We start from the raw sequence: 22,953 nt of genomic DNA, 5'->3' as shown, positions 1-22,953 counted from the left end.
TAAAGGAAAAACAAACATTAATCTGAAACTAGAATCCATAAAAATAATCGTAGAAAACACTAAAAGTTCTAGAATATTTCTAAAATTAACTAATAAGAAAACAATTCAATCTTAATGTAAATAAATATAAATAAACCTTTAGTAGAAAAATAATATCCCAAAAATTTATTTTTTTGTCAAAATCCTAAAAACTATTTATTCCATAATTGAAAAACCATTATCATCTTGAAATATGCTCAAGACCTGAAAATACAAATGATAGGCCTTGCTTCTTTTCCTTGGGCCATAAGTATGATTTTCCATCTTCGAACCCATATTTCCTCATTTTGAATCGTTTTCTAAATTTCTCCACAAGATTTAACCCCATCTTGTCCTATATCAAAATTTCCTTTCAACGCCAATGAAGATTTGGTTGAGTTGGTGAGGATCGTTCTCTTCACTATCAAGGCCTAGGTTCAAGTCTCGTTGCCAACAATTCCTTTTAGTTGGTAATTTGTAAAAATCGAAAAAAGGGCTAAGACCCCCTATATAAGTCTTCAAAGAGGCCTTGGTATGTCATGGTCCTGGGATGGGGTACCCTCCCCTCCCCTAAACTTTTTTCATAAAAATAAAAAAATAATAATAATTTTCTTTCAACAAAAATGGACCCAAAAAAAACAGCAATTCTTCATCCACCCCAAAAAAAAAAAGGGGACGGGGTACTTCAATTAGAGAAAGTAGATACTTTAAGTGGTTTGTTAGCAAACTTGTACCATTTTCGTCACTTGTCATCGTGCCAAACTAAAATGGCTTGAAAACTGCCACATTTTCTGCAAGCGTGTATTTTGTGTTGTTACTAGCCCAGTCTTCTTGTAGTGCTTTCATTTCTTAATTGGTATAAACAAATTTTTTTGTGAGATTGTTATAAACATTCGGATTGCTTGGCCACTTTACAAACTTCGCTAAAAATTTATTTATTTTTTGTTGTTTTGAATGTTAGAACGTGATATCCGATGTCGACGGATGAAATCTTGCTCATTTCACGTTGAGGTATTGCAGAGGGAAAAACTGCAAAATTCATCTAATTTATCAACTTAAGAGTTCACGATCTTTACTCATTGTCAATTGATTTTGAATTGACCCGACATACTCCCACACTACTCAATAAAAATTGTCCACACGAAGGATTTCTTTCGCATAAATTCATTCCGCACAGAAGTATCTGTTTATTACGCACAGGATTCCTTATGAATCAATGGAATCCTGCCATTAAATGCTTTCCTTCCTTCACTAGGAATTATATAGCCCTCCCTCCCTTGAAATGATGAAATTCAACAAGATACGGCCTTTACCTATTGCCCCAATCCTCTCCTGTAACCCTGCAGAAAACAACTTAGATTAATTGCTGATTAATTAACTGTTTATGCATAGGGAGAAATTAATGAAATTATTGATACAGCATTTACTCATCTGTTCATAATATTCGACCAAAAAAACATATTATGTTCATAATATTGCTAATCACATCTCTCGTAATTCAATTAGAAGAAATACATGACACACTTACACAAGTAAATTCCACACTTTTGCAAGAGAGATGTCGTCATTGTCGCAAATGCAATCAATAAATGTAGTACATGATGAGAAAAGGAGTAATTTATGCTATTAGAGATGGGGAAACTAAGGTGGACTTTGCATTTTGCCGGAAGATATTGGATGCGGGAGGTGTTGAAGGAACATTGGTCCCGTAAGAAAAGTTCTATATGTATTCGCATAACATCCGTGGACCGGCTTCGGCATGTCTGGCAATCGAATTCAAATTCTCGACGGAGGGACAGCATTGATCCAACGGTTCAGAAGACAATCCCCCAACAGAAGGTCATGCAAGGGCTGAACTGTAAAACACACAGTACAAGGACGTCTGAGCCTTGGCTATTATTATGTAGTACTGCACAAAGCAAGACAACACTCACCACTAGACCAGCCTGAGCCATATCAAAGATCACTAAAATCTAAATGGGATTTTTGAAGGATGAGGCTAGCTCTAAGCTACATATATATTAGTGGAGCTGGTAGAAAAAAGAGTCACTGTACCATAATTTATTTACTTCAGCAATTCCAGCAACATAAATTGGTTAGTTTGTTAAGTAAATATTAAATTACCATGCTTCAAACATGACTGAAAAGTTATGTTGGTAAGAAATTTCTCAACACCATAGAGTCTGCTGATATAAACAAATAGTATAAGATTATCCAAGGAATATTGAAACATTTCATATGCTTCACAAACAAAAAAGAGCCTGAATCAAACATAAAATTGTTACATATGACATCAAACACTATCTGGAAGGCCACAAGAAAACAACTTGAAAATGAAAAAAATGGCGGTGGAAGTGTCACTCACCCAACTGATGACGAAGTGAAACTATGTGACGAGATTTATTTTGGTCTACCAGTGCAGAGGCAACTATGCCATAACTCTATCATCCTTGTCATATCCAGTAGGCAAAGCAGAACAATCACTCTACAAGTAAAAGAAGGATGAAACAACGTCAGGCACATAAAGATATATTCTTTTCACAAAATGGGGATGAATAGAGATGCTGAGAAATGCTTCAATTTCCCAGAAGAACCGTCAAGAAACAGAGACGTATCAAGATTATAGCACCAACTAATAACATATAAAGAGAACTTTTTTCAAAAGAAAAGGACATGTTGTTCTCACATTTGAACTTCTTCCTTATTTGATTTTCAATGTCACTGATGATAATCAAAGAAAAATCTGAATGGCACCAATGGACAATTTCACCAAGGGTTTGATGACAAAAAATTTATCTGTGCATAATGAGCCAAAAAATTTCTCCTGTAGGTCTTAAATGATAAATTAATACTCACTCTTGCAAGGTATCTGAGAAATAAAATATTTCACATCCTTAGCAAACCTAAAAGAGTCCAAGTAATAGTTATATAAATCATCAACTATCTACAAGGCACAAGAAAACCTATCAAAAAATTAGAATAATGTGGTAGCCAAAGTCTCACTCCCAAAATAATAAGGCAATAATGAAAATGGTAATAATAGCAAAGAAAAGAAGCATTATAAGGAGCAATCCTAAACTTAACGAAAAAAGGACAATTAATGGTGATTATACATGGAGGCCTCTCAAAAAAGCATCTTTATTGCTTGTCATCTTTGATCACAAAATCATCAAATTTCCTACGGAGCTTTTCACAGGGAACACACATGACTATTGTTTTCTTTGGCAATGGAGGGGGCACACCACCACTTTCTCAGCTTCTTCTCTGCTCAGACTTTGAGATAAGCTCTCTTCCATGAGTAAATACAAAGACAATTAGAAAATCAGAACACAAACTCAAGATGAGCTCTATTGGAGAAGATGACTATCGGAAAATTAGACCCCAAAGAGTCGCAGCAATAGCTAACCCCAGTTAAGACATTTGTCTAGCTCTTCAAAACATTCTGGCTCATTTCCATCAACTATCAAACACCAATCATACAAAACACAGAAACTATACAAACTCATACTGTCCAGACTAGTGTATGTATAATGTACTATATGGCCAAATGTACATGTGATGCAGGATGTGTAGGACCTAAAATTATTAGTTTCCTAATGTATTTGTTTGTTTCCTAGATTCTCTAGTTTTCCAATTACTAGTAGGATTTCTTCTTTTCCAGATTTCCATATTTCTAGTTTTAAGTTTCCTATTTTATTTGGGTTAGGATTTCCGTTTTAAGCATGGGATTTTTATCCTATTATTTCTAGGTTTTAGTTTGCTATAAATAACCCCATGTAGTTCTTTAAAATGCAGATTTGAATGTTGAGTAAACCTATTCCTAGAACTCTTTGATTTCGTCCTTTCAATCTATATTTCTTCTCCTCGATCTCCAATATTCTTCTTTGTTCTACTGTTTCTGCCCTTTATCTCGTCTTTTCGATCTATATTTCTTCTCCTTGGTCTCTTATATTCTTCTATGTGCTATTGTTTAAGTGCTTAATCTAACACCTACGGGCTGTACTACATCAACATGTATTCATACACATACTAGAACATGCAAACTTCTAAATCAAAGTAAATTCGTATGGTGGTCTTTCAAGAAGTAAATTGCACATATCAAAATCCAAAAGAGTAACTAAAAAGGCATGCTATGCATATGCTGAACACAAAAGTTCAGCAATTCCCTATGCTAATTAACTGAAACTAACCCAGTGAGATGCGCTTCTCGCAGTTCACACATTTTCTCAAACACCTTGCCTGCATTATTATTCCTTATTGCCTCATGACACAGACTCTCCCACCCATAACTCTCTTTTAGCTAAGTATTATTTCACAGTCAACAATATGATTCAATAACCAATCAGATGCATCCAGTTTTGACAAAGAAGGAAATACCTGAGATGAGATTCAATCTTTATGGTGCTTTGTAGCAATGCACAGACATTTGGGGGGAGAGAGAGAGAGAGAGAGAGAGAGAGAGAGAGAGACAGGTTTCGATTGAATTTGGCTTCCTCGTACTATACAAACTACCATGACGGAGGGCTTGAGAAATTCAACCGTTCTCGACGTCCTACAAACAAGTAAGTAGTTGGGGTTCGCAAACTCGGACCTTAAACCCCCAGGGAGTCAGAGTGAGAGAAATACTGGGAATTTGAAACAATTGCACAAGAATATAAATTCGTTGAACATGATAAAATAATTTTATTTTAAAAAAATTCGGGGTTAATTAGGCAAATTTGAAGATGAAAATAAAACCATCTTTCAGAATAATAGGATGAACTAATGGGTTTTGTTTGGCTCACAAAACAATAAAGTGAGCATTGTCAAATTATACATACAAACAGATTAATCAACTACATTTCAGATGCCTGCGACAGTGTTTCAACACATTTACAAAGAAAAAACAAAAAATGAAACAAATAGTGTTTTAACATGTAAGTTTGTAGGATCAGTGCCAAAATGTTACAAGTCCACAAAAGCAGATCTGGACATTTATAGAGAAAATAAACTGACATCGGAAACCATTCTTCATGCATAAAAGATCAATTGCCTCCCACCTGCCTCTTCCACGAGTCTTCCACAATCAACTCATCTACTCCCCAATCTTCATAACTGAAAATTTACACACCCAATTAAAATGTTTCAAAAATACATACATTACACTACAAGTTACAAAGAGTTTTGTCAGTGTGCACTTGTGCGAAAGCACAAAAACAATATTTCAACTGAAGTCAAACCAAAGTCAGAACCGCACCTTCCATCAGGCAGATAGCGGTGTATGGTGAAGGGTACCTCCCTCTCACGAAGCTCCTTCATAGCAATACGAAATTCAAAATGAAAGAGATCATACAAGTGCAGCATATAAGGGAACAGTATTTATTTTATCATTATTGTGTACTAACAATTGGAGCTCTCACAAGAACTCAGATTCAATACCATAATTTCCTTTTAACTTAAAATTACTGATATTTTTTATTTTATTCTAAGAAAAATAATTCTCAACTTGATAATAGGAACGATGAAATTCTATTATTATAAAGAGAGAAGGGCGACGAGCTTCTCCCAGTAAGGCAAAAGAAAGCCAAAAGAAGAAAGAGAAAAAAGAAAAACAGAACAATTTAGAGTGTACTCGTACTTTCTTTCGATTTTAAAAGCGTCTTTGTGTTATCAGTTGGATGCTACATGTTAAGCTCATAATTTCATACATATACATGCCCTATTTACTTACTTCTTTTGCTTAGTTTCTTAGATTTCTAAGTTATTTGCCTCCCTTTGTGTGTTTTGTAGGCAAATAGAGCAAGAGAGCATAATTCATGCAATTTAAGCATGTTAAGGCCTAATTTGGATGAATGGATGAAGAGCTTAAAAGACAAACTCATTTTGGCTACAGCCCCCTGCCAGTCCAGTTCCGTAGGTCATATTGCAAGCTTTGTTTCAGCAAACTACACAGCTCGGATGAGGCAGCATTCTTCATGAAAGTTGTTCCAATGGGTGTATACTATAACATATCCAAAATTCAGCCTCATTGGATAAATATGGAGTCTGTTACCTAGCAAACACAGAGCCATGCTCAGGATGGATTTTATCAGCGCGCAAAATGAGTTAGCAATTTGTTTTGGCCTTAACTTCCTCCTCCGACCTTGGATTGGCCCAAATGATATATGGCTGGAAAGAAGACATTCTGAACTTCAAGTTTGAGTGCTTAAAGTCTTAATTTGCTTAAGGGAAGCCCAATTCGTAAGCCCTTGAAGTTGCTGGTCATGCTGACCTCAGGATGAGCTATTGTTTCTGGTTGGAAGCTTGGTCATGGTGAGCTAGGCATGAGCTATTGAGCTGGTTGGAAGCTTGGTCATGGTGACATGAAGATGAGCTAGGGCTGCTGGTGGGATTTATTGGTGAAGTGCATCAACCAATTCAAATTTTCTAATACAAGTGCATCAACCATTTCAGATTTTATAAAACAAGTGTTGTATGCATTAGCCATATTGAATTCAGATTTTTCACTTCCTTAGGCCTATAAATAGGGAGGTTCTCTAAGCTTGTAAACACACCCCAAGGGGGGGAGCTCTCAAACACTTCTCTAGAGCTCCCTTCCCTTCTCTCCCTCAAATTCTCTTAGTTTTGCTTTCTAGTTCTCAATTCTAGCTTTCTTTAATGTTTTCTTAGTTGTAATTTATTTTTCTTGTAATGTACATTCTTTTCTTTAGTTTCAAGTTTGATTAGTTTCCAAGTTTCAATTATGGTTTTTGTTCTTATTCATTATGCTTATAAGTTAATATGCTAGTTTGAATGATTGATCACCATTTAGGCTTGCATGTTAGCTATCTTGGTTTGAATTAAGAGTATACACCATGCTTTAATTCGAATTGAACTATGAATAGGAAAAGTATGTATGGACATTCGACAACAGGGATTAGATACATACTTGGTTGTTTAAAATGTTCTTCTATGCTTAATGGGTTCCTAATGCTTAATTTTAGGTTACACAACAAATGATCAAATTAGGGAATTAGGAACACAATGTTATGACCACACACCATGGCTTAATCATACTTTAGCTAGAATCAATCCATTAATCTAAATTGAACTTGGGAACTTATTTGCTTGAGTTACTTTCTTATTTTCTTCCTTCTTTCATGTTCTTTGTTTTTGTTTTTGTTTTGTGTAGGAAAACTGAATTGGATCATTCAATCACCAATCCCTGTGGAATCGACCTCGCACTTACATACGCTAAACTACCAACGGTTCGTGCACTTGCGAGTATCACAAGTTGAGGATGCAGCTGAATCCATTTTGGTGCAGCTGAAATCTACACAACACTACACACATACTCACAAGTTACAGCACAAAATTTATGGTCTTCTTTTTGCTAGTGACACCATTTGTGGTCTTAATCGCATTACACACCACACTAGCTATCAAAGACTTATGTTTTCTGATACAATTGCACTGTAAGTTTCTGCTCTTGTTCTCTTTTACGTCCTATTCAAATCATATAAAGGACTTGTTTTGAGCATGTCATAGTAAAAGCAGCAGCACAATTACATGGTCAAATTAATGGGTAGACCCTAAAGAAAACAATTCAATTACCAATATATGCAAGCACTAGATGTAAAATTTACTTGGCTTTTTACCTCAAGTGGATCAGTCTCACCTTGCAACTCAACCATCACAGGGCCATTCATGCTGCTCATTTGTAATGGGTCAGAGCCAAAATTGATTTTTCAACCAAATTTCAGACTGATAAGGTGAATTGAAACCAAAAAGAGAAATATTAATTTCAATGAAATTCAATTCAAAGTTCAAATACCTGCTCTGCACAGCGCAGGTATCCAAGATTCTGGCATTCATATCTGGTCATAAATTTGGATGTTCTCCGAGGCTGTTCCATGGGTGCTTGTTCATCTATGGCAAGCATGATACATGTAGCACCCAAGTTATGTCTGGCTGAATCCTAAAGTCGCATGCAAACACTGCATCCTAAAGTGGCAAGTAGATGGCATATCATCTCCTATATGGCTTAAGGTGATAATTTTGAAACTCTGATCCAAATGAAATAGACTCTTCATCAAGCTTCTTTTTCAATCTTCTCCAAGTTCTCAACATATCGGATTGTATTAGCCCTTTGTAAAGTGTCTCAAAAGTAATCTTCTGAGGGAGAAGCCCCTTCTCTATCATCTCTACAAACAACTGGCAAGCCTCTCTCCACTTTTGTTTCCCACATAACCCATGAATCAACATGGTATATGAATCCAAATCGGGTCCTACCCCACTCTCTTTCATATCATTCCATATCTCTCTCACAATCTCCATACGATTCAATTCCAAAAGCATTCCCACCAGTATGTTATAAGTGTGCATACTGAGCACGCACAAACCCTCCTCCTTCATCTTCCTGTACAGCTTCAAAGCACCCTCGCTGTCCTTTCTCCCCCTGTACTCTTTGAAGAAACAATTGTATGTCGCTGCACATGGACTAACCCCACTCCTCACCATCTTACCAAGCAATTCCTCTGCATCCTCAAGTCTCCCGCATGAACAAAGACACTTTACAACTGAAGTATAAGTTTCCACAGTGGGGCAAATCCCTCTCTCTCTCATCAGCTTCAGCTTTTCAAGTGACAACTCGGGCTTATGTGCCCGACTATAAACATGAAGCACAATTGAAAAACTAGTGACATCAGGCTCAATCCCTCTCTCCCACATTTCCTTAAACACCTTCTCTGCATTCCTTATTGTCCTCTCAAACCTTTCCTCAGGGTGCAAACTCGCACGCCTACAAATACCATTCAAGAAGACATTGTAAGTTACAACATTGGGCTCAATACCGCGCTCAATCATATCCCTCAAGAATCTCTCCGCCATATCAAAACGACCAATCTTACACCACCCATAGACCAAAACAGTGTACATTTTGACGTCAGGCACAAACCCATGCTTCTTTTTGTTAAAAACTTCAGCTGCAACCTTAACATGGCCGTATTTGGAAAGGGTATCGAGCAAAAAGCAAAAATCTTGGCTACTGGGTTTGGTTTGGACAAAGGTTTCCATGTCCTCAAAGGCCCGGACGGCTTGGCGGGTAAGGCCGGAGGAGATCAACCGCCGAATGAGGATGAGAAATGTGGAGGCAGTGGGGGTGAGTTTGAAGTTGTCCATTTCGAGGATGAGCTGCCAAGCGACGTCGTACTGGCGGACCTTGGCGAGGATGTCAATGAGGAGGTTGAAGGAGGCGGTGGAGAGAGGAGGGTCAGGGAGGGACTTGGCATAGTTGAAGAAGGCGAGGGCAATTTTGGAATTGTGGATGAGGCGCAGGAGGGTTTGGTTGAGCAGCTGAGGAGAGAGAGTGATGCCGTGGAGCTGCAGAGAAGACTCCATGGTGTGGAAGGGGTTGTGGTGGTGGACAAGGATCTTTGATATCAATTCAGCGTCATTTGAGTGTTTTGCATCGTCATTTGGGTCATGAAGGAGGTTGGTGGAGAGTGAAGAGCAGCAGCGGTGGATTTGCACAGAAGGGAGATGAAGGAGAGAGGAGAAGAACCGGAAAGATGCTGAGCGACTTTTGGCCACCAAAGTCATCATTTCAAAACAAAGATAGAACCTCCAGAGTCTCAGTCGAGAGACCAGTTATGAATTAAGTATCGGAGTAAGTAGAGCATTGCAATTAGGGGCCATATAATTTGAAAACCTGTTGCATGGTGATGACCAAATTGAGGATACTTTTGCCAATGTAAAAGCAAATCCACACCTGAAAAAAAAAAAAAAAAAAAGCAAAATCAAAATCAGACAGAAAAGAAATTCAGATCCACAATTAAATCAGAGAAAAGGAAATAGGACATCTAAACTAGAACGCCGCAAAACACCAAGAAACTTTGAGACAACCTCTTTTGGCTTGGTGCTTTTGGCACACAGACAGTGATGATGGTGTGGCTGAAGAAATTTCTTGCCCAAGTGAAGTTTAAGTTTTAAATAGCCTATAAAACTCACAAATTCAACCCCAATCTCAAAACCCACATCCAAAATAATCTGAAATAAGATGCCCAGTTGTACAAATCGATACTTACAAGCCCTGGTGTATGAATTGGAACAAGAAAAATTTCTTTTTCCTTTAACCGGATACCTATAAGCCCCGGTTGTCCCAAGGCACGACTGACTGCACCGGTGCAGCCATTATACCACAGAAGAACTTGTAATGGTTAGTTGATTAGTTAAAAGGTAAAATGACAAGACAAAAATTAGAAGAGTTTGATTTACAACTATCTATAATTTTTTTAAAATAAAATTCAGGCACATAAATAAACATATTTCAGACCCATCACCCAAAATTTAAAAGCTTTAGTCATTTATATTAGATTAAGGAAACTTGTGTTAAAAAAAGAAAATTTTGAACTTTTGTCTATGATTAAAAAAAAAAATGAAAATTCAAAACAATTACTTAGATGAAACTTCTGCCATGGATGGTAGAACACCTTGATAAATTAAGGAAACAATTGAAAAAAATTCAGAAACAATTCATTAACAAAAATTGTACATCAACAACTTCAAAAGTAGCCAAAATAGAACTTCAAAAGTATTTACCCAAAAAAAAAAAAACCTTCAAAAGTAACCCAAATCGAACTGAAACAACCATTGAAGAGATATGACTTACCATATTCTTTTGAGGAACAAGTATTTGTTATTGCTATTTAACTACTCATGTAGTTACCAACTAGCTATGAGTCTAATCGTATTTCTATTTCACAAACAAATAAGTTTAGGTCTTTTGAAGAGTTTTAAAGTTTTCGGTGATGGTCATTGCTGCAAATACTTTGATTGTTTAAAAAATTGAATATTTTGTAAATCCTTTGATATTATATTCTCTAAAAATATGAATTTCACATAATATTTAATGAATTACAGTGATAAAAGTAAAAAACGTAAGTAATTTTTGAGATGAGGATACTCATGAGTGAACTTGTTAAGCTTAGAACACAACTAGTTTTTCTTGAAAACTAATGTGGAGTAGTGCATTTCGTGTAGGGTAAAATAACAAAGTCTTCAGGGGAAAAAGTGCCTTGTAGGAGCAGGGTTTAAGATAAAGGTGGAGAGAGAGATTTTTCATGAGTGGGATCTCAGAGAGAAGAAAATGGTAGTTTCAATGGAGGTGGGATTTTTGGTTGCTCCTAAGTAATGTGCTTCGAGGCTAAAGAAATGAAGCAGATTTCCACAAACCAGCAGACTACTCAATACAAACCAGCTGAGGCCTCAAAACCCTTACAAATCAAGGCCTCTAACTTATATTTGCATAATGAGCCAAAAAGTTTCTCCTATAGTGCTTAAATGATAAATTAATACTCACTCTTGCAAGGTATCTAAGAAATAAAATATTTCATATCCTTAGCAAACCTACAAGAGCTAAAGTAATAGTTATACAAATCATCAACTATCCACAAGGTCATCAAAAAATTTGAATAAATGTGGCAGCCGAAGTGTTACTCCCAAAATAATAAGGCAATAACGATAATAGTAATAATAGCAAAGAAAAGAAGCATTATAAGGAGCAATCCTAAACTTAACAGAAAAAGGACAACTAATGGTGATTATACATGGAAGCCTATCAAAAAAGCATCTTTAGCTTGTTATCTTTGATCACAAAATCATCAAACGTCCTATGGAGCTTTTCACAGGGAACACATGTGCCTATTGTTTTCTGATGTAGGATATGGGTGAATTGAGTATTTGGGTAATTTAGCGGAAGCGAAAACAATGGAAAAACAGAAAATAGGTGGTAAAAGTCACCTTGGCTTCACACCAAGGAGTCTCCAAACTCTGGAAAGTAAACTTTTCTTAATATCGCAAATCTCCATTTTAAAGAACTACATAGGGAGTATTTATAGCAAACTAAAACCTAGAGACAATAGGATAAAAATCTCTTACTAAAACAGAAATCCTAATCCACCAAGGAACTAATTCAAATAAACTAGGAAATTTAAATAAAATCCTACTAGAATCTGGAAACTAAAATCCTAGTAAAATCTGGAAAACTAGAGAATCTAGGAAAATAATAAATCAGGAAACTAACTAATAATGTCCACATCATTTTCTTTGGCAATGGCAGGAGCACACCCTGCTTTCTTGGCTTCTTCTCGGCTCAGACTTTGAGAAAAGCTCTCTTCCAAGAGTACATACAATGACGATCAGCAAATCAGAACACAAACTCAAGATTAAGCTCTATTGGAAAACTGTATACGATGACAAAACTACATGAAGCTCTATTGGAATTTAACTTTAGCATTTCTTTATACGCATGAAGCACAATTCTAAAAAGGAGCCGACCCTAGTGAGTGAAAGCATATCAAAACTACAAAGATTTGAGGTTTTCTGAGGACGTTCACTATTTACTCTGTTTAGCAGCTGCAAAAGGAGCTTGGTAAGAAAGAATAATACCTAAAATGTGTGACAGGCCCGCTCTGATTTTACTATGCATGGGTAATGGGTTGTATGTTATCGTTTGAAATGGGGGCCTTAAAGATTAGATTCCAAAATCTCCCCCAAAAGAAAAGAAGGCATAAACCATTGACCTAGAAATCATATCTTAACAATGAATTTCTTTTCTTATCCTACAAACTTATCCTGTCCAGACTAGTATATGTATAATGTATAAGGCCAAATGTATTAAACTTAAAAGAGTGGATTTTGGATAAGGATGAAAATGGATTTTCATGGACTTGGGAAGGAATTAATGTGAACGACAAATGGATTGATTTGCTGACATAAATCCGGTAATCAAAACAATGATATTAGGAAGAGGATATTGAACGATAATCGTTGAAGAAGTGGGTAACTAATATCACATACAATCGAGTTCTTTTTACTAATACCATCCTTTATTTTTAGGAACAAAAATTAGAGGAAAATTTGCCAAAATGTAATTATTATTCAATTCTCATACGCAGAACACAACATGCAAACTTCAAAATCCAAGTAAATTGGTAAGGTGGTCTTTCAATAAGTAAATTTCTCATATCACAATCCAAGAGAGTAATTAAAAAACATGCTATGCATATGCTGAAAAATTCCCATTCCCAATATAACTGAAACGAATCGAGTGAGATGTGCTTCTTTCAGCTCACGCATTTTCTCAAACACCTTGCCGACATTATTATTCCTTATTTTCTCAATCATGGCCTCATGACACAGACTCTCCGGCCATAACTCTCTTTTAGCTAAGTATTATTTCACAGTCAACAATATGATTCAATAACCAATAAGATGCATCCAGTTTGACAAAGAAGGAAATACCCGAGATAAGATTCAATCTTTATGGTGCTTTGTAGCAATGCACAGTGGGGAGAGAGAGAGAGAGAGAGAGACAGGTTTTGATTGAATTTGGCTTCCTCTGCTCTCGACGTCCTACAAACAAGTAGGTAGGTAGTTGGGGTTTGCAAACTCAGAGCATAAAGCCTCAGAGAGGAGAGAGGAGAAAGTGAAAGGAATTTGAAACTGTTTATAGGGACTGAAATATCGTTAATCCATAAAGAAGGGAAGGTGGGATAAAGAAAGTAAGTGTTGGGTCACTTCACTTTTTACCCCTTACGACGTCGTTTTGGCCTCTAAAGAGTTAAGCTAAAGCATTGGAGATGTGGTTTAATCTGAACCGTTAAAAATTCCTGTATATTATAAAAAGTCCTGGTATAATCAGGTTACGAGGTCGAACCCGCTTCCAATTTCCAGAGACGCCTGCTCGACTCACATCTACAGCGGCTGCTCCTTCTTCTTCTTCTTCTTCTTCTTCAGCGGCACATAGGAAAAGCTTCTTCACCAATCAACAATGGCGGACGACGATTACAACGAAATGGATATGGGGTTCTCTCTCTCTCTCTCTCTCTCTCTCTCTCTCTCGTGCCTAATATGGATTTGATACTCATAACTCAACAAGTAACTTACTGAGATCTTGTTGATGCAGGTATGAGGATGAGCCAGTGGAGCCAGAGATTGAAGTAAGCATTTTGTTACTTCTTTTACTTTTGGGTTTTATGGTTGTCTAAATCTCTGATAAGAATGGAATAGAATGGTTGTTTGTATTTTTATGAGATAAATAAATTTACTGAAGAATAATTGAATAATGTACAGGAAGGTGCAGAGGAGGAAGATGTAGAGAACGCAAATAATGATGATCTTCCAGGAGAAGCCGTTGAAGCTGATGACAAAGAAGAACAAGCACCCGTGGAACGGCCTCGGAGAACATCCAAATTTATGACCAAATATGAACGTGCCAGAATCTTGGGTACCCGTGCTGTGCAGATCAGGTATTTGAACTTTGAATTCAATTAAATTGAAATTTCTTTTTGGTATCAAATTCAATTTTTCAGTCTAAAATTTTGTTGATAAATTAATTTTGGCTCTAACCCATTACAAATTTAATGTTTGGAATGAGCAGCATGAATGCGCCTGTGATGGTTGAGTTGCAGGGTGAGACTGATCCACTTGAGGTAAGAAGCCAAGTACATTTTACTGCTATTGCTTTGCTTGCATATATTGGTAGCTGAATTGTTTTCTTTTAGGTCTACCCATTAAGCTTCCAGCTACCAATTAATTTGACTATGTTACTGTGCTGCTGCTTTTACTATGACATGCACAAAACAAGTGCTTGCATATAGGATTTTGTTTTAGTTATTGTCTTCTTCCATACTTCTTTGTAAGCACTCCTTTATATAATTTGAATAGGAGGTAAAAGTGAACAAGAGCAGAAACTTATAGTGCAATTGTATCAGAATAGCTAGTGTGGTGCATAATGCGATTAAGACCAGAAATGGTGTCACTGGCAAAAAGAAGACCATAAATTTTGTGTTATAACTTGTGAGTATGTGTGGATGATCCAAATAATAGCACAAGTAGTGCAATGCATACAAATAGTAGTTATAGAGAAATTTTAAATTCTTGTTTAATGAAGTAATATTTATATATCTCTTTCAAATGTGCTTTTAAAATTGCAAGAAAGTACATGAGTACGCTCCGCATTTTTCTTTTTTCTTTTTTCTTTTTTCTCTTTCTTCTTTTGGCTTTCTTCTGCCTTACTGGGAGAAGCTCGTTGCCCTCCTTTCTGTATAAAAATAGGGTTCCATCCTCTGCTGAGGACAATTTTTCTTCGGATAAAAGAAAACATATTGCTAGTTTCTTTAAGTTGAAAGGAAATTATGGTATTGAATCCGACTTGTGAGAGCTCCAATTGTTAGTACACAACATGATAAAATAAAATATTGTTCCCATATGCTACACTAGTATGATCTCATTCATTTTGAATTTCTTAGATTGCTATGAAGGAGCTTCGTGAGCGGAAGGTACCCTTCACCATACGCCGGTATCTGCCTGATGGAAGGTGCGGTTCTGACTTTGGTTTTACTTAGTGGAAACATTGTTTTTGTGCTTTCGCACAAGTGCCCACGGACAAAACTCTTTGTAACTTGTAGTATCATGTATGTATTTTTGAGACATTTTAATTGGGTGTGTAAATTTTCAGTTATGAAGATTGGGGAGTAGATGAGTTGATTGTGGAAGACTCGTGGAAGAGGCAGGTGGGAGGCAATTGATCATTTATGCATGAAGAATGGTTTCCGATGTCAGTTTATTTTCTCTATGAATGTCCAGATGTGCATTTGTGGACTTGTAACATTTTGGCACTGATCCTACAAACTTACATGTTAAAACACCATTTGTATCATTTTTTTGTTTTTGTAAATCTGTTGAAACACTGTTGCAGGCATCTGAAATGTAGTTGATTAATGGCTTTTTGCAATCTGTTTGTATATATAATTTGACAATGCTCACTTTATTGTTTTGTAGGCATGGCACGGTCCGGTTTGGACCGGTTTTTGTTAAAAATGGAATCTGAACCGAAAATGCAAACCGGTTCAGTTTGGACCGGTTCTGCTTAAAATCCATACAAAAATCAGAATCAACCCGAACCTGTCAGGTTCTGGTTTGGGCATGGGCCCAATTTTTTATTTTTATTTTATTTTTTTACAGACCTGCCCAAAATGTATTTTTATACTAACATAACCCAAATTCGAGGTTCCAACAAGCTTTCAACATATCAAAATGAATCCAACTTCAGCAAAAATACAATCCAAATTCAATCCAACTTCAACATATAAATTACAATCCAAATTCAATCAAACTTCAACAAATTAAGTTCCAAAATAAATTACAAGCCAAATACAACCAAAATTCAATCCAATTATATATTACAATCCAAATTCAATCCAACTTCATTAAATTCCTCTTAACATTGAAAAGTAGCTGGAGCTGTGGTGCTAGGTGTGGATGAACTCATAATATCTATATAAAAAAACATAAACACATTAAAACATTAGTCAAACATACATATTATATAATACATTAATAAAGCACATAAAATTACAAAGACATACCTAATTCAATCGATTCATAGAACTCCATCTCTTGAATTATTGACTCATATTGTAAAGAGGATATGTCATCCGACCTTAACCAATTTTGAGAGCAAATTAAAGCCTCCACAATCTTAGGAGTCAAAGAAGCACGAAATGAATTAACTACCCGACCACCCGTGCTAAAACATGATTTCGAAGCCACCGTTGATACCGGGATGGCAAGCACATCCTTTGCAATAAGTGGCAACCCCGAATACTTAACCCCATTCAATTTCCACCACTTCAAAACATCAAATTCGTCACCCACATCTTCAATAAGGTCGGTGATGTACCTATCAATCTCATGCTCCAATACCACAACATCATTTGCTCGAGTCTCTTTTCTCTAATTTTCAGTCATTTGCCTTCGTTTCTTTCCCCCTCGGCTTAGGCTACTACTTGTATAGTAGTTTCACTAAAACAATAACTACTACTTTGAGTAGCTGGTGGTGGTGGTGGCGGCGGCATGTCATACTCTTCATAAAGCTTCTTTAAAATCTCTTTGATCTCATTCTTCTTCTTAACCGCATCTTCTGAATTTTCAAACCGGCTCTTCAAGATAAACTTCAAGTTCCCCAATTTGTATTGAGGGTCAAGTGACAATCATCTTAAATGTAGCATCATTAAATACCTTTAAAAAATTCACAAAGTTACGAGCATTGTTCCAATCCTCATTAGTTGGTGGCCCTTCCCTCTTTCTAAAGTAATGAGACATAACCACCCCATCTTCGAGATCCGGTTCATCTTCACCAAACCAAGAAATATACGGGCCTTCATCATCTTCTCCCATTCTCCAAAAGGCTTTTTCAAACTTTAAGGCGGCTTCCAACATCATATATGTGGAATTCCACCTAGTTGGCACATCTAACACCACAAGCCCTTTGCATTCAATTTGCTCTTTCTTAACACAACTCTTAAAGTCCTCTAACCTTTTGGGAGAAGATCTTACATACTTCACCGCATTTCTTATACACAATATGCTTTTTTCCAACTTTTTCAACCCATCACGAACTATCAAATTCACAATATGAGCACAACACCTAATGTGCATATACTTTCCCTCTAATACAAGACTTCCATTTCCCCAATGACCCATTTTCGACTTCAAGTAATCTATGGCCTTTGTGTTTGAAGAAGCATTATCGGCCGTGATGGTTAGTATTTTCTTCATATCTCAATCAAGCAAACATGACTCGAGGAGTTTACCAATTGAGTTACCCTTGTGATTGGAAATGACACAAAAGTTCAAGATTCTTTTGTGCAAGTTCCAATCACCATCTATGAAGTGTGCCGTGATGACCATGTAATTTATGTTTTGAACACTTGTCCAAGTGTCTGTTGTGAGGCATACTCTATGTGGTGCTAATTCTTCTTTCAATTTTTGTTTCATGGCATCATACATTACCATGAAATGCCTCACAAGTGTCCTACGAGATGGTACTTGGAAATGGGGGTTCAAAGAATTACAAAACCGCCTAAACCCTTTTCCTTCAACCACACTAAACGACATCTCATCCATTACTACCATCTATACACATGCCTTTAACCACTCTTCTTTACCATGCACTGTTGATATAAGGACCCCATGTTCTAGGTTTTCAATATGCTTCCTCAATTTTGAGGTCCCATTTCTAGTAGAGTCTGCCGCATAGCTCATAGTGCAATACTTGCACCTAGCTCTCTTCTCAGTGGTTGCATATTTGCTCCCATCCTCCTTCACACTCTCAACCACATCTTCATATCTCTCAAAGTGATCCCATACTTCCGATTTTTCTCTTCTTGGACGGAATGAGGTAATGGTGGAAGACCGCTAGGTTGAGGTGGTGTTTAGGCATGAGGTGTATTTTGAGTTGGTGTTTGAGGGATGGATAAATCGGGTAAAGGTGTTGATGCAGATGCGGATGCGGATGAAGATGTGGATACGGATGCGGATGACGAACCAACTTCACTATTAGTAGTGGCATGCACCTCTCCAAATGAGTTCGACTCATTCATAATTTCTTTAAGAAACAAAAAACAGCAACTTAAACATGATATTAACCAAAAACAGCACCTCAATTTTAAAAATTAAAATTATAAAAAAAAAAACAGAAACTTAAACATTATCAATCCAACTAGACAAAACAAAACAAAATCTTCAACATTAATACTAATTTCATGCTAATTTAAACATGATATTAACTAAAAACAATACCTCAATTAAAAAAAACAAAAACTTAAACATTATACAATCGAACTAAACAAAACAAAACACTTTAAGTAAAATAAAATAACTATGTACATCATATTTATTCTCTTCAACTTGTTGTCAATATACTAAAAATAACTATGTACATCATATGTACTAAACAAAACACTTTAAAAAATAAATTGTTGTCAATATTCTCTTCAACTTGTATTCTTCTAAATTATAAGAACAAAACAGTCTAAGAGTTAAAACCTGTATATATACATCCTCAAGTGGCAGAACCCAAATTCATAATTCTCTATAGATTAATCTATTCACAACACAAGGCAAATATTAGCAAATGAAGACCCTGAAATCTGACCAGAAGTGTATACAAACAGGAACTCTTCTTTATAACATGAACTTGGGAGAGAAATGAAGAATACCTCAGAGAGTGGCAGAACTGCTGCTGGAAGCTGCAAACTGCTCCAGAAATTTCCTGCTGATCTGCACGAACTGCTGCCAATTCAATTTCCTAAATCAATGAATTGTACTAAAGCAAGATGTAACATTACATCTTGGAAGTTTCAGAAAAATGAACAATTTCATATTCAATCTCGCAAACAAATTGAATTTTTGTTCCTACCAAGAAAATCAGTTGAACATATCAGTACAATTTTGGTATATATAACTTAATTTCATAGATGTTTGAAATTATCGTCTTATTCACATAAGCATTGTAAGTACTAATAGCAATTTCCAATTTGAAAACAAAAACAAAAATTTGTTCCTGAGCACCCTTTGTTAGTGAGCAAGAACCGAGCACCCTTAACAAGCTCTTCCTTAATCATGAACAGAACAGCAGCCGCAAGTACACTTTGTACTATTTTTGTTCCCATCCCTTTGTAAAACCCATATAATCCTAAATCAATTTGAACCACAACCCTAAATCAATTTGAAAAACCCTCTGTGCAAACAGCAGACAATAACAAAGCTAAGAACTAAACTAAACTTGGCAGCATAATAATCAGATACAGTTAAATAAAATGAAGAGGTGAATCATACCTGACATTGAGAAAGAGAGGTAAATAAAATGAAGAGGTGGCTGCGGACTGTTGTGCTGAATCTGCAAATTGCACATAGATAGAGTTAGCCAGAGATTCAAAGGGGGAAAAAGAAAAAGAAAAAGAAAAAAAGAGACAATCTGACCTGTGATGGCGGCGACAGAGAGAAGTGGCGGCTTTGAGAGAAGCGGAGGCTGAGAGAGGTGTTGGATGACAGAGGCGCGGTTGACAGAGAGGTTTGCTTGAGAGGAGGTTTTACGCAGAGAGGATTGGCACGGACAGAGCTTCTGTCAGAGAGGATGAGAGAGAGGAAGGCTGAGAGAGAGGTAGGTTTGGCTGAGAAATGTTGCGTCGATTCAGCTGCACCAAAATGGATTCAGCTGCATCTTCAACTTGTGATACTCGCAAGTGCACGAGCCGTTCGGTAGTATAACATATGTAAGTGCGAGGTCGATTCCACAGGGATTGATGATTGAATAATCCAATTCAGTTTTCCTACACAAAACAGAAGAACAAGAAAGAAAATAAATAAAACAAGAAAGAAAGAAAAGAAAATAACTCAAGTAGATAAGTTCCCAAGTTCAATTAGATTAACGGATTGATTCTAGCTAAAGTATGATTAAGCCATGGTGTTTGGTCCTAACCTTGCATTTCTAATTCCCTAATTTGATCATCTGTTGTCTAACCTAAACTAAGCATTAGGAAACCATTAAGCATAGAAGAATATTTTAAACAACCAAGTATGTATCTAATCCCTGTTGTCGAATGTCCATACATACTCTTCCTATCCATAGTTCAATTCGAATTAAAGCATGGTGTCTACTCTTAATTCAAACCAAGATAGCTAACATGCAAGCCAAAATGGTGATCAATCATTCAAACTAGCATATTAACTTATAAGCATAATGAATAAGAACAAAAACCATAATTGAAACTTGGAAACTAATTAAACTTGAATACTTAAGAAAGAATGTACATTACAAATAAAATTAAAGTAGAACTTGAAAACTTGAAGGAAAATTTAGTAAAATCATTTTGTTACAACAATTGACAACTTGAAAGAAAACTAAGAGAATGTGAGGGAGAGAAGGGAAGGGAGCTCTAGAGAAGTGTTTGAGAGCTCCCCCCCTTGGGGGTGTGTTTTGAAGCTTGAAGACTTCTCTATTTATAGGGCTAAGAGGGAGGAACATCATGATGAATTCCAACACCACCATTCCTCTTTTAATACAACCCATAACTCTCACTTCATCTTGTCCATGTTAGTGTGGTTGGAATCAATTCCATCCTATACTTCTTTTGCTGCTCTTGAAGCTTTCTTCACATGGGTTTTCAAAGGTATTCAATTGTGGCTGCCTTTTGCTGCCAACCCATGTGGTTTTCTTTTGGTTGCTGAAAAGAAATGATTTTTCTGAACCAGGCTTGGTGTAGGAAGGCCAGAGGTTTCAAAACATATCCAATTGGGCTCAAATTTGGATATGTTATACTAGACACCCATTGGAACAACCTCTATGAAGAAAGTATTCCCATCGGAGTAGTAGAAGTGTGTGTTTTGGGCCTTGCAAGTTGACTGCCGAAAATAGATTGGAATTGACTTCATTGCAGTCAACTTGTGGGCTTGTTTTGGGCTTGATCTTCCCTCCTACAAAATCTGGAAAAATCTGGATCTTCAAACCCTTTGAATTATCTTTCCAAGTATATGCAGCCCAGCTCAAGGCAAAATTGGAAAGCCCTTCAAATGTGATATTCGGCCCAGTAACGCAGATTCTGCCGAATTTGACCTTAAGTTGCCAAAACTTGTATAACTTTCTTTAGAAGACTCGAAATCATGAACCGTAAAATTCTCCAAAAACTAGACTTCCGCATCTTTCCAATGATGTATGGCTCATAATCTGGTTCTTCTTGAGCAAGTACAGTCCAATTCGTGAAGTTGACTGATCTGCAGACACCGATGAGCTAACTTGTCTCCAAAATGCATTTAATGAGTCTCAAGCTTATTACACTGAAACAAACACAAAACTTATTAAAAGCACAAGTTTAACTAAAAAACATAACCAAATAATAAGTTAGAAGGATACAAAATGATATGTAATTATGCACCGATCAAATACCCTCAAACCTAGATTTTGCTAGTCCTCGAGCAAAACAAACCGAAAACAAAGATAAAAATAAAACAAGAAGTTAATTAGACCACTTTCGTAGGTAACTCGATTGCATTGAGCGTATGCAACAAGCCTTTAAACCTCTAGGCATCCCTAGTAGGAGGAGTTGTGTCTCCTGAGGGTTTAATAGATACGATACCCACAAACGTTTTACTGACTCTATAAAACAAAGTAATTAGAAAACTTAAAAAAAAGTGTTAGTCCTTTAAGCAAAACAACAAAAACAAAAACAAAAACAAAAACAAAAACAAAAACAAAAACAAAAATAAAAACAAAAACAAAAATAAGACTCAAAACAATCTTCCCAAACATTTTCTGAAGAGAAATGACTCATGCACATGACTCAAAAGTTTTAACAATAGAAGCTCAGTTTTGGTCAATATTTACAAGGTGGCAAAGTTCAAAACACAACATGCTCAAAGTGTAGTAGTGTGGTAGCCAAATGCAACAAATTCCCCAATCTTAGTTTTCACACAATTTCAAAAATCATACAAAGCACAAGTTCAACTTCAAATCTTACCAAAGTTGTCCTCTCACAAATGAATCACTCAGAAGAGGGCTACAATGCATCACTCAGTTATAAACATGAGATTGGAGTTAAACCATAAAGGACTTAACTCAAAATAGGAAGATGAAGAACTTGCATTAATATGGTCTCAAGAAGGATGCCAAACACTTAAAAGTAAGAAAATGCATGCAATTCAACCACATGACATTTAAGATCAATTTAGGTCTTTAAGATAGGTTGTAATGGGGCCCAAGGGTATAAGGTGAGAAAGAAATGAAAGGTACGGATAATACAAAGTCCAAGGAACTCGCAATATAAGAGCATAAAATAATTGTTTACAAGATTTCGAATCATCACGATTAGATTTTTTTTCTTTTACATGATCAAAACTCCTTATACCTTCATTTACATTGATTCATACTCCTTTCCTTTAATTGAACAAACACCAATTTATTTTGAGGCCAATAAGGAAACCCAAAAACGAAATTTCATTCAACCACCACATAATCACAACTTTTCTCTTTTCTTTCACCAACTGAGTGAAGTTCTCTTCTTTTTTTTCTTTTTTTTTTTTCAAATGTAATATCCCTTCCCAAACTTAGCATGAAAAACACATCCGAATTAGAGC

The 22,953-nt window shown here is 36.3% G+C and overlaps 2 protein-coding genes across 7 annotated transcripts; one reads left to right on the top strand and one right to left on the bottom strand.

The window, feature by feature from the left end:
• Positions 1-1,150: 1,150 nt before the first annotated feature.
• On the bottom strand, positions 1,151-13,506 carry LOC110761614 (pentatricopeptide repeat-containing protein At2g13420, mitochondrial-like). Of its 6 annotated transcripts, none has more exons than XM_088250048.1 (5): positions 13,279-13,506; positions 12,059-12,148; positions 7,811-9,745; positions 5,255-7,686; positions 4,744-5,112 (listed from the first exon to the last, which is right to left on the bottom strand). In XM_088250048.1, exon 3 carries the CDS (start codon positions 9,577-9,579, stop codon positions 8,005-8,007), a length of 1,575 nt encoding a protein of 524 aa, XP_088106174.1. In that variant the 5' UTR covers positions 9,580-9,745; positions 12,059-12,148; positions 13,279-13,506; the 3' UTR covers positions 4,744-5,112; positions 5,255-7,686; positions 7,811-8,004. The 6 variants fall into 6 exon arrangements, 5 of the variants coding, with proteins under 5 accessions (XP_088106174.1, XP_021819824.1, XP_088106175.1 ...); XM_021964132.2 differs by lacking the exon at positions 12,059-12,148 and having other exon boundaries at positions 5,255-5,310; positions 7,635-7,686; XM_088250049.1 differs by lacking the exon at positions 12,059-12,148 and having other exon boundaries at positions 5,255-5,310; positions 7,655-7,686.
• Positions 13,507-13,663: 157 nt separating this feature from the next.
• Positions 13,664-15,772, top strand: LOC110761619 (DNA-directed RNA polymerases II, IV and V subunit 6A). Its single transcript, XM_021964141.2, has 6 exons — positions 13,664-13,842; positions 13,943-13,976; positions 14,110-14,285; positions 14,417-14,468; positions 15,288-15,355; positions 15,497-15,772. Exons 1-6 carry the CDS (start codon positions 13,808-13,810, stop codon positions 15,564-15,566), a joined length of 435 nt encoding a protein of 144 aa, XP_021819833.1. The 5' UTR covers positions 13,664-13,807; the 3' UTR covers positions 15,567-15,772.
• Positions 15,773-22,953: the final 7,181 nt, after the last annotated feature.

The sequence above is a fragment of the Prunus avium genome, chromosome 3 (assembly GCF_965620075.1).
Source record: "Prunus avium chromosome 3, drPruAviu1.hap1.1, whole genome shotgun sequence".
Lineage (NCBI taxonomy): Eukaryota > Viridiplantae > Streptophyta > Magnoliopsida > Rosales > Rosaceae > Prunus > Prunus avium.
Note: the sequence above shows the minus strand (reverse complement) of the source record. Positions and strands in the feature narration are given on the sequence as shown.

Bases quoted from the DNA above. Each gene is read 5' to 3' on its own strand.
- LOC110761614 (XM_088250048.1), bottom strand. From the start codon at position 9,579: ATGATGACTTTGGTGGCCAAAAGTCGCTCAGCATCTTTCCGGTTCTTC.
- LOC110761619 (XM_021964141.2), top strand. From the start codon at position 13,808: ATGGCGGACGACGATTACAACGAAATGGATATGGG. The intron at 14,286-14,416 runs GTATTTGAACTT...TGGAATGAGCAG, and splicing joins ACCCGTGCTGTGCAGATCAG to CATGAATGCGCCTGTGATGG. The intron at 14,469-15,287 runs GTAAGAAGCCAA...TGAATTTCTTAG, and splicing joins GTGAGACTGATCCACTTGAG to ATTGCTATGAAGGAGCTTCG.